Source organism: Hydractinia symbiolongicarpus, chromosome 8, assembly GCF_029227915.1.
Source record: "Hydractinia symbiolongicarpus strain clone_291-10 chromosome 8, HSymV2.1, whole genome shotgun sequence".
In the NCBI taxonomy this organism is placed as follows: domain Eukaryota; kingdom Metazoa; phylum Cnidaria; class Hydrozoa; order Anthoathecata; family Hydractiniidae; genus Hydractinia; species Hydractinia symbiolongicarpus.
This window is the reverse complement of record NC_079882.1, coordinates 19129710-19142113: the sequence shown is the minus strand read 5'-3', so window position 1 is coordinate 19142113 and position 12404 is coordinate 19129710. Positions and strand designations below refer to the sequence as shown.

General features: G+C 30.4%; 1 protein-coding gene across 3 annotated transcripts in view; it reads right to left on the bottom strand.

The window, feature by feature from the left end:
- LOC130655989 (rho guanine nucleotide exchange factor 3-like) overlaps positions 1–12043 on the bottom strand; it is a 29665-nt gene extending 17622 nt beyond the window's left edge. The window contains exons 1-5 of one of the 3 annotated variants that reach the window (XM_057458822.1): positions 11920–12043; positions 5702–5733; positions 5439–5556; positions 3066–3149; positions 2045–2092 (exon numbers count right to left, since the gene is read on the bottom strand). In XM_057458822.1, the coding sequence (XP_057314805.1) occupies positions 2045–2092; positions 3066–3149; positions 5439–5556; positions 5702–5724 (273 nt within the window). In that variant the 5' untranslated portion in view covers positions 5725–5733; positions 11920–12043. Of the gene's footprint in view, positions 1–2044; positions 2093–3065; positions 3150–5438; positions 5557–5701; positions 5734–5888; positions 5980–11919 lie in introns of those variants that run through there. The other 2 variants (XM_057458821.1, XM_057458823.1) reach the window with 2 other exon arrangements.
- Positions 12044–12404: the final 361 nt, after the last annotated feature.

Below are 12404 nucleotides of genomic sequence, written 5' to 3'. Positions count from 1 at the left end.
ATGAGAATAAATAAAAAAAAAATAAGGATAACTAAGGAGAAAACCAATTTTAGTTCACTATCTTTAATGTTACATACTACGTTCATTATAAGAAAATTATACATATTATACAAATATACATATAAATTATGCCCTGAAAGATAGAAAATATAGGATTTCAGATAACAGAGAAATATGTCTATTTCATTGGTGATGAATAATCCATGAACACATTTCTAAAAAAGTTACGATCAGAAAAATTAAGAAATAAGGAGCCAATAAGGAGAATAGCTAAAATTTCAAAATTTTTTTAAGTATATTTAAGTACTTTTAAGGAGTTTTACTTTTTCTAAGGTTATTTAAGGAATTTAAGGAAGAGTGGTCACCCTGTATCAAGTAATTTTACGAACCAAAATCAAAAACTTTTTATATTTCAAAGTTTGCGTTCCACTGATTTACCCTTTTTTCAGAATCGGAAATATATGATGACGTCATATTAGACTGAAAGTTGTCATTCATCACTTTTGGAGGGGAAGCCCCCACAATGCCTAGCCTAAGGGACTGTCTCAAAATGGGGCTAAGAAATGTATAACCCAGTGTTAACTTGTGAATAAGTAATTATTACTCCTTTTTCTACACATTATTTTACAATAAAAGAATAGAAATCTGGACTGAGGAATTTTTAAGTTCTCTTTTAAACAGTTCATTTATTGACTAGCCCATCCTTTATATCAACCCGCCGCAACAAAGTGGATAAAAATATATCGCATTTGATATTCGTGTTTCCGTAACATCATTTTCTAACTCAGCAGAGACAGACAGACGGAATACGGCTATTATTAAAGAGATTTATTGAAGTTAGGTCAAAGACTTTGCTGAAACAATCATACTGTTTTCACTTATCACAAAAAGAATGATAATGATAAACTGTTTCTATGTAATCCCTGCTTAAATATTCCCTTATTTTTTAAAAAAATCTCCTCCCTGATCTGGCAAGCTATATTTAGCAAAGTTACTGAAGGTTTCCAGCAAGTTTAAATCATTTCTATGAAATCTGATTTACATGAATGAAGAATAGTTTTATCATTTCTGTAACCCACAAATGTGTGATTATGTAAAAATTTATATAACCAATTTCTAGTAAAAGATACAACGCTACATTCAACAATCAAGTAACAGAATCATAAATACACATCACATAAAAACATGAAACACACAATCATAACATTAACTTCATTTATAACACCAATAAGAAACATCTGTGCAGTGTGCTAAATTAACAAGGAATTTAAACTAAAATGCAAAATTAACTTCTTGAAGAATTATTATAAAAACTGTAACTAGCTTCTCTTATGAAGCAACAGTGGCTTCTCTGATGTATGAAGCAAGAGTGTTATATGACTACTTAATCACAAAACTCACAAAAATTCAAACAGCTTGTGTATATACAAAAACATTTTAGTGGTTATCAGATGTATTTAATTTCAGCATTATTAAAACTAATTAATTAGACACAACTTAGTTATGTTACGCAAATTCTAACTTTTTAAGTTCAGGTATGTGCATTGTAAAGTTAAATTGGAAAAAAAAATCCACACAAATCATTTTTTATGTGTTTCTCATACTAGACACAGATGCAAAATTAATGTTGAGGAAATACTCCTACATTTCGCTGACAAATTATTACAAAAACAAACATATCAAACAAAAATATCAAATTTAATCATGAAAGTAAGGAAAAATTGAACACTAATATACAGATTATTTACTATGACATTTCCCAAAACTTTAATAATTTTTGCAAAGGTCTTGGCTACTTATTAGTTTGTTCATTGTTTCGTGTGTAGTTTTAATTTTATTTTCATCAATAACTACAGCAAAATTAATTTGCTTACTCCAAGTCTTTCATAGAACCAAGTGCAAAACATTATATGAAATTTGTACAGCACAAATTTAAATGCATACTTGGAAAAAATAAAAAATTAAAACAGCAAAAAGAACAAGCAAGTTATTATATGCCTTCAAGCAAAATAACTATTTTGTCATAAGTAAAAATATTTCTTACCATAACATTTTCAATACTTCGTAAAGACAATGTACTGTCTCGCATTCTCTAAAGAAAAAGTAAACAGTGTAAAAACAACATCACAGTAATTTTAGCACAAGCACTATTAGCTATTTAAGCATCAGGAGTTTGCTCTGTCCGTTAAAATAATATACAACCATTTCACTATACAATTTATGAACAATTTTTAGTGAGAACTTGCAACCTACTCTGCTTTGGCTAAGCACATTAAACGATTGATGAGTGTGGGTGTGTTGCAACATATAATCATTAATTTATCTTAATTCCAAACAGGTTTTGTAACATCTAACGAATATCAAAGCAATAGAATTAAAAAACAAAAAAGCAAGTTAGGGTCCTCCTTAACACAGATGTTGATACAATAATCAAAATTAAGTAACAAAAACTCATTTAAATGTAATAAAATACAATTAGGACGTTTCTAAAAAAACATGATTAAACTTATGTATTGATATTGACCAAGGGTTGCATCTAAAATACAGAATTTTTTTTGTCTTATAACCTGTCGTTTCCCAAACAATCGCAAGTGGATATTTTAAAGGGACCCCAACACGAAAAATTATAAATTGCTATGTTATAGAGGATTAAAAGTTTCTTATCAAGTCTTTTGACTTTTTAAAAATATTTTTAGTTCTTAAGATATTTAAGATTTAGATATTTGAAATTTGGAACTTGTGAAGTTATATGATGACTCTAAAAAAATGCTGACATTACATTTTTACCTGTAAAGGTAAGTTTATTATTCAACTTTTAATGTCAAGATATCATCCACGTTGTAAAAAAAGATTTAATTTTGTGTAACTTTCCAAGGTACTTATAAAATTATTACACAATCAATGGAAATTTTCAAAGCTAAATATTTTAAGAAAAAAACTACCTAAAAACGCTGAATGACTCGATAAGCAACATTTATCCTCAATAACATACACAAACATTTTTTGAGTTAAATAAACAACCACAGATAACAATTAAAAGTTATGAATCTACACAATTTTGTCACCTTCAAGGCACGCTTTTGCTTCACATTTCTTTGTTGGAAATTAGAATCACTGCAACTTGTTTTAATTTTTGGTTCATGTCTTGACTAAAGAAAATAATAAAATAATACAATTACAAGTCTACTATGTATCATGCATATTGTAATAAACAAAACGATTAGGGTACTAAAACATTCCATCTTAATACTTAATTGTGAAAAGGAAATAATCCCTATTAGCAGTACTATAGTTAACAGATGTTTTATTGCATAAGCTGGACGACTACCATAATGCCCATTTGCATAACAGAAAAATAATGGTTTAATGTAACTTTGTGATGGTTTGCCTAAAATCGTATGATTATTTTCATCATGTGAATCATCTAACTTGACCAATATATAATTTTCCAAAATGCAAAAACACCAAACCTATCAAATTAAGTAAAAATTAAATTTATTTTATTTAACCAATTACTAACAGAAACATCTAAAACAAATCATGCAGGTAAATGTTATCACATTGTCCCCTTATAATATGCAAATTAAAGTTATTATTCAGCCATTAATTTGAGATGACCCTAATCAATATACTTAAATTGTGAAATTTATTTTTAGGCTGTGCATTAATATTTCCTGTTCAAATAAAACAACATAAAATTTTTTATAACTACAATAACAATTTCTGCAAGGATTGTTACAATCAAAGGATTTTATGCAAATTTTCACAAAATGATTTTCTAAACAAGAAAATATTTACGATTATTTCAACAATTAAATTTTATAAATCAAATTTGAATTCTTTTAGCCCTATTTTACTGAACTTTTTTAACATCAAATAAATAGATGATTTTAGGTTTACCCTTGCTTCATAATAAAATTTTTTTTCTGACAAGCTATTTTTGCCTTATGAAAGAATTAGTAAAACTTCGCAATTTCTCGTCGACCACAAGAAGTTTGGGTTGGGATTTTTCAACATTTTTTTATTTTCCCAGTTTTTTTATTTTACTAGCCGATTTCTGATCCCAAAATAGTTAAACTACAGCTCAAATTAATCTTCCATAAAGTATAAGTATAGTTAAATAAAAATGTAGCAAACAAATCGCTGAGCAAATAAATAATTAAAACCAGCCTACCCTGCAAAAAAAACTATGAGTCAGAAAAAGGCAAACCAATTAATTAAGGACGGCCCTATATTCAATTGTATAAGAATATTTTTGTTGGTATAGGGATGATGTGTTGGTCAAAATAAAACAGAAAGAAACATGATCACACTTGACTAACAAATATTGCATTATGAAAACACTAACAAAAAATATTAAGTGTTAAAAGACGGCAATAATTTGAAACTCTCAAATAATTTTCATGTTGGCTACAGAAAAGTAAACTCTAAACTCTGGGACATTCCATGACCGTTTTGTTTTTTGTTAGTTTTCTAGGACAAGATTATTGAGATTCCAGGATAAAGTGGAATGTAAAACTTATCTTTGGTAATCCAAGACTTTAAGATAATTTATTGCTGAAGGTTTGTAAAGAGATTTATAATTGATTTTTTGCACTTTGCCCCAAACATTTTTTAACTACCTAGGAAAAAATGCCCCCTAAAAATTGTTCACTTATTCTTCACCTGGTTAAGATTAAACCGGGCCAATTGTTTATTTCCAAAGCATTTTGAAATAAGTCAAAATGTACAATGTCAAAACATTGAAATTTGCGAAAAAATCATTTTTAATTTGAAAACAAACATCTACTTTGTTTGTGTTTAATGACCGTTTAATTTCAAAGTCTTATAGAAGTAACTGTTACTGTAAGTTAAAGTTGCACGGGTTATTTCTCTCACAAACTATACTTATGACTTGGGAAATTGTTTGTTTTTTGACCAATAATTTGGCAAGCAAATTTTTAAATTAATAATTTTTAGTGGTTTTTTAGTGTGTTTTAAGTGTTTTTATTTAAAAATCAGCTTCAATATTTAAGGCTGACATGTGCCAATAATTAGCTTGGTTTTTTTGTGTTTATTTTTGTTGAAAAATCACATGATGTCAAGTTCTTAAATTTTACTGTGACACAAAATAGGATTTTCAAAGAGGGTTACAAAATAAATTTCAACCCCGCATAACACATTAAAGCTGGTGTCAGTCATTTCAATTAAAAAAAAGGCTAGGCGAGAAGCAAATGTTTCAGGCAAGCAACTTTTTTAGGCCTGTAATTTTTAATTTTCTTAATAGTCTGTGTACCAAAAATTTAACTTTTCTACATGTAATATTGGTTTTGCACAACCAATTCTGTATTAGACGTGTCTGGAGGTGCAAGTGTGATCACACATGCTAGAATGACAAGATTGGGTGGCAAAATTATTTTTCACCTGCCAAATCATTAATTACATAAACAAATTCTTACCTTGGCTACAATGTTGGCTAAATCATCAGCCCCTTTGAGTCTTAAGTCTTGCATGCTTGTACTCCCACCTCCATACTTTGTTCTCTGTAACAAACGTGGTGAGCGACGCGGAACCAACCTGTATAAAAAAGAAATACTTTCTTAAGAAATGTTAGGGAGTGTTACACCATTAAACCAGTATTGAATTACTACAGGGAATACACCTGAGTAACACAGAAGTAAAGAATTTATGAAGCTGGTTGATAATATGAAGTTTGTGTTACCTCTTCAGTAGTTTCTTTTCCATTATCTCAATCTAGAAAGAAAAGTCACATTAAGCTAAATTTAACATAACACAATAATTGATAAAAATATGTGAACTTCTCCTTTGCGGAAAGTATTGTATTTTTTGTTTGCAAAAATTAAAATAGTGTCACACTGAACAATGCCATTTTTTTAAAATCTGCATACTTTGTTTTTATTTTGACTTTGATAGAATAAAACAACCAAAATATTTATACATCGGTGCTTCAATCTCTATTAAAGATAAAAGCCCATAATAGAACATACACACAGTAATGCTGTGTGTAGACAAAGTAAATTTTAGATGCAAATAAGAATTTGAGACTTATAGATACACAAAAGAAAACTTAACGGTTTTTTACTCATAAACAATGAGCAATATTTAAAAAATAAACAATAAAGTTTTCAGACAAATCCTTTTTATTGACACTTCAGGTACAGCCTAGTATAATCAGGCTATGTGATTGTAAGGTCTGACACTGATAACACACTGTGATTAAAACAAACAAGTGTTTAAAAAATTATAAATCTAACCAGGTATAGAAAGTAACACTGGTTTAAAGCAAGATAAAAATTTTAATGTGGTTGAAATAAACTTTTGGAACACTAAAGAGTCTGTTGAAAACTAACAAAAAAACTAACAAAGAGGAAATATGTTGCTGCTGATTGAAAACTACCGCAAAAAACTACTAAGAACACTGCAGAAGGCTAAAACATTGACATAAATAAACAAGCTCAAATCTGATTACTAATGACTACAAATTTAATAGTTTCTAATTTAATAAGTCTTTTGAATAAATAAAAAGCATCAGCAAAAATTTGGGATTTGATTTTGGATATGTAGACCATAAGAAATTAAAGAAAACCCAATATATAAAATGATGTTTGATTTATGTTATAGAGCTTAAAAAGTTGGTTAACAACTCTCTTAAAATTTTAAAAAAAACCTTTTTGTTCTAAAGATATTCGTATTAAAAGAATTTCAGATTTAATTACGCTGCATAAATTATGTTATATTTAAGTAATAGCAAATTTTAACATTTTCTGTCATCAGTAATTTTAGAACTGATAGGAGATGCGCATTCAAACTTTATTAATCTATATTATAATACCCATATACGTCTGTCCATCCGTCCGTCCGTCTGTCACGCAAAATGGTAGCTTAGCTGCGCAGGTAGCGAGACGCACGTCATGCGGTATAAAAAGGACGGGTGAACCAGTGGATTTTTCCACGGGCTAATGACTATACATAAATATTATAAAGGTGAATTGAACATAATTTTTTTTGCCAAAATGACACTCATTTGCTTGTTCCAGGCCTCTTAAATTTTTGCCAATGAGGCGACTTCACCTTAATTAGTTGTTCTACGGGCGAAGTCGATAGTAGCTTACGGTCAGTCAGCAAAATAAAAATAATTTTACCGAGAATGTATGGTCGGAAGAACAACATCAAAAATAAAAAAATAACAACAGAGGAGGGTGTTACGACAAGAATATTCTTCTATGTATTTTCGCACCACGCACACAGTTAATATTTTCGTGTTCGAAGGAAAATAATAATAATTTGTCTCACTAAAAGCAATATTTGGATAAATTTGTTCTTTTGTTTTGAATTATTAAAATACCTAACTGTCAAGGCAAGAATGTAAAAATACTTGCATGCTTAAAAACTTGTTTTTAAAAGTTGGCAGCAAGAGTTTTTCTTGTGTTGTTAAAGTTATACAGCAAGAATTAGTCTTGTATTTTTTTGAAAGTATACACAATGTACTTGCAGTACGGGATCTTTCCCCAATCGAGTGAGTGTGCAACCTGAATCGGGTGAGTATTTTTCTTGCTTAAAATTGATTTTTAAATTTTCCGTTGCTTCACCGATTAAAAAAAATTCACCGTGCCGTTTCAATGCTATTGATGATTTCTTGAGTTGGATTGACTACATGGTGCATATTTTAAGTCTAGATTGCACATGTTGTGCCCCTGAAGCTCATTTCAGTTGTCTTATAGACATGTGCTTGGAATTAGTTTAGTAAGAAGCAAGTATAGCAAGCTATATAGAGAAAAATGTGCATATTTTTTATCATATCTGACACAAAGCATAGTAAAGGAATATTGATATCTTTAACATAGCTAGTTAGCTGTCCCTAGAGCTTAAGCTGACTAGATGCTAGGCAAGAACTAAGTCTCTCCCAAGCACCTTTGGTTTGTTTATGTATTTAGCTAGCTAAAAATTTACCACCAGTTATGACTCACTCAATCGAGTGGTCGTGAAAAATTGCCGCCAGTGCCGACTCACCTCGATCGAGTGGTTAACTCAATCGGGGGACACTCACCCGATCAGGGAAAGATCCCGTACTGACTTGCGTTGTTTTTGTGTTATTTGAATGTTTTTGGCGCAGTCTTTTAGGAAAATTTAAATTTAAGTGCAAAATCTTTTTACGGACTATAGCTCATTTGACAATAATTAAAGTCTTTCACAGCATTAAAATTATTTATTAAAATTCATAACAGCATAGCATATTCTACCTTGTTTTTATTATTTTATTATGTTATCGACTAAAAGTCAGGAATATTTGAGTAGGTGTGCGATGATTCACATGTGTAAATCAAGTAACGCGTGTGATGTAAAACGTATGTGTAAAGAATGTTACGCAACTCCAGTGAAAAAAAAATATTTGAAAAAAAAGTTATTTTGACAATACAATACATAAATATGTCAGAATAAACCTTTTACAATCGTTAAAAATATTTATTTATACCTTAATCGGGTCTGTAAACATCTTCAATTTTAAATAAATTTGCAAGGTCGTGTAAAGTCGAGAGGACTAGGTCCGAATAAATGAGCATACGTCACATTGTGCAGAAAGTCCGTAAGCTCAGCAGTACACCTTCTAAAAGTTTGTTTACTTACAGTTTAGATTGTTCGTTGATAAGACGTCTTGTAATAATGATGAAGATTGTAACTTAGAAAACATAGAATCGGATAATTCTCTTCATGAAAAAGACTTTACAAAGCTACAGCCACACGACTTCGAACCTCTTGTGTCTCACAAGGGAGAAATTAATAATGATGCAAAGTGACGAGCTGTCTTTTACTGACTCAAAGCAACTTTCTTAGCAAAATATTTTCTTTTTAAAGAAATAAAATATATATATATATATTTAATCGCTTTTTTTAACATTCTTTTCGTCAAAAAACTTTACTTCAGTAAAAAATCTTTCTTACTTTACAAGCCAATTTATTTTTTTTCCACAGTTCGGCAATATTTTTCCCCCGCATGGCTATTTTGCGCCCATATGCAAACAAATTTTATGTAACGTTGAAATTTTCTCTGTGATGGAGGACCATTCAAATGCGTGATCGAAAGATCGAAAAATGTTTTGGTTGTGATAAGTTGGTAAAACGGGGGTATTATTATTGTATAAAAAAAATCATTCTTATGATTATGGTAGGTCATAAATGCGTTGCAGAAGCTACTGATTTATAAGTGGTTGTTTTGACAAAGCTTTTTTAGAAACTGCATTATCAGCATTTCAAACAGTAACAAAGATTGAAGAAAATGGGTACATTTACCCCCTGAAAATATTCGGCATGTCTTTTCATCAAAAAGCTTCTTTTTTGAAAAACAAAGAATAGAAACTTGAGCACTACGAAAGATACATGTGTAACTAGAAAACTTTTTTTGTAGGTGATTGTATTGGAAATTGGTATAATGTTCTTTTATTTAATATAAAAATGCACGTTATTTGGTTGTGTTCTGTGGATATAAGTACAAATAATGAAATGAGAAGAAATGAGAAACTTTGATCGCTCACTAGCTAAAATGGCATTTTTACAAAGTGGCAATATTTTAATATGGAAGTTTATTTCCTGGAGATCTCTTTTCAAGGAATTACCTGTGAAGTGCGCCAACCAAATATAAAAATTTGATCGCTTGGTAGATCACTTGCACGACGTATTTTGTTTAGCCATGTTTTTTGACTTCTTTCTTTTTCACAGATGGGATTCTGTGAAAACTTACTTCTTTACACTTCTCTGGTCGTTTGGTACATCGAAACGCAAAGCAACTAACCATTTTTTAAAGATTTAAATGTAAATTATTTAATGTACTTCCAACTAATCCGCTCTTTAAACAACTACGCATTTTGAAAGATAAAGATGTATTCAAACTGCATTTTGCTAATATTATCTACCGTACTATATTACAAGAAACACCTATAATTTTCTAGAATGGTTTACACTAACTCATTTTATTCACAACTACAACACACGCAGTAATAAATTGATTAATAGGGAAAATATTTTTGATTTAGGTACTGTTTCAGACCTACTTACACTTCATCATAACAGGTCTAACCTTGTAAACTATGGTGGCAATATGTTTAGGGTTTTTGGTCCAGTTCTCTGGAACAGTCTTCCTGTTCAAATTCGAAATTCGCAATCTTTTAATGTATTTAAAATTAATCTTAAGAACTATTTTCTTGAACAATACATTTAAACTAGTATGGGTATATCAACTCCAGCTATTTGTCTTCTTCTTCTTCTTCTTTTTTCTTCTTCTTCTTCTTCTTTTTTTTTTTAGGACGGTATCGAAGTTTGTACAAATTTTTTTTTGCATGCAACCCAGAACTAGTTCAGCGATTTTACAGGGTCCTACTCGCATCCTTTAACTGGCCTCCGAGAGGTCCCCTACTGGTTGTAATAGTTTATTAATACTTCCTTGTATTTATTCAGTTTAATTTTTGTAAACTTTCATTCCCAGAAAAGATTATCTGTATCTGTATCTTATACTCCTGAAACGATTTAGGCGTGTGCCAAGGCGTGGGCGATCGCACGCCTCTCCTGAAAAAATTTAAAACATATATAATAATAATAACGAAGGAGGGTGTTACAACAATAATAATCTGTCCTGTTTTTCACTTGTATTATAACTATTTTAGCAAAAGTAGGTAATGTTTGTTAGAAATCACATAAAATTTTAGAATAACTAATCAAGGTGAAGTCCCCTGACTCAATAATTTGGAATCTGCATTTTGGTTTGCAATAAAATTTTCTGGGTAGGCTTGTATAGGCCCTATATGTATACTCGCAGATCCCAAGTTATGGTGTTTTAAGCAAAAGTGGTTTCTTTGAAGAGATTTATTCAAAATGTGTTTTTTTCTTGTTTGTTTTGTTTATATTAATTATACATGAAATATTGTACCTGTTAAATTTTCTTAAATAATGTCGATACAATGCTGTTTTTCATTCTCTTTTATACTCTTAAAACATGTTTTTTAGACTGTCGTTATTCTTCATTGACAGTTTTTATTTGCACAGTAAAAAAAAAAAATTCAAGTTTTTATTAAAAAAAATTAAACATAAATACAATTGTTTTTAGTAGCACTGTAAACAGGGATTTTATCTGCATTCAATTTTGTATTGCTTGCATCTTGTTGAACAGAATTTTTACATATATGGCCTGGTACATAAAGAACAGAAACATATCAATAAATTTTCTAAGCGCAGTAAACATTCATTCATAAGAAAGAGAGAGAGAGTGTCTGGAAGAAGTCTGGAGATAAATATTGCAAGCAAGCAAGCAAAATTGCTTGCCTAGACACTGACGCAAGCATTTGATTGCTCAGGAGGTTGTTTAATCATGGCAAGGTCTGATCACACTACCAAACCCACATTTATTAAATAGCGCCACCACCAACGTTCTCACGTTAACGGTTAATCATTTTTACTAACGGTCAATGTTTTTTGTAGTGCGCTTCTTAACCAGCTCTTGCGCAGATTTCTTTCTATTTTGGTAATTGCCGTATTTCTTGCCTGTTACTCAAATGGAAAACCGCAAAGTTTCCCAAATGAGAAACCGTTTCCCACATGGGTATTTTTTTTCCCTTTTCGTTTCAACTCCCAAACTGTCTATTATGTGAAAAGAGGAGTAGTTGTATAAGCTAAGGAATTCTAAAAATAACCTCCAAACATTGCCTTCCGTGATAAACACAAGTAAGTAGCTACTTCTTTGCTAAACACTGCTAAACAAAACACTGCTAGCTCTAGCTAACTTCTATTTCCATTTCCACTATATATATATCCGTAGCTTAGACTGTACAGTCTAAGCTACGGATATATATATAGTGGAAATGGAAATAGAAGTTAGCTAGAGCTAGATGATGTACTTTAAAAACAAACATAAAGTAGCAAAATTTTTCTTACAGTTGGAATTTAGCTCTTTAATTCCAACAAAAAATTAATAGCAAGAGAAAACTTTAAAAACTTTCACCATTTCAATTCAATCCTTCGCTGTATTCTTTGCCGCCATTTTCAGAATTAAAATTCGTGATTTTGTTACTTGAATCACGAAGCGAATTGTGAATGGTGAATTCGGCGGCGGTTAGCTGCAAAATATCTTTTTATGGGGAACAAAAAACATAGTGGCGAATTTTAAATATATACTGGATGTAAGCATTCTTTTTGGGTATTACCAACAAGGCGGTTATTTTAAATTATTTCCAGTTAATGATTTGTCTAAGAATAAACACTAAAGATTGAGTTCTGATTAGTTAAAAGTTTATAGCAAAATATTTAAAAGTGCTCAACCTCGTCCCCAGGGCTGCTTTAGGTTTTTATATTGGGTCGTCATAATATAAAGACCTAAAAAGCCCGGGGTACGAGGTTAAAAAGTGCTGACATGCATATAA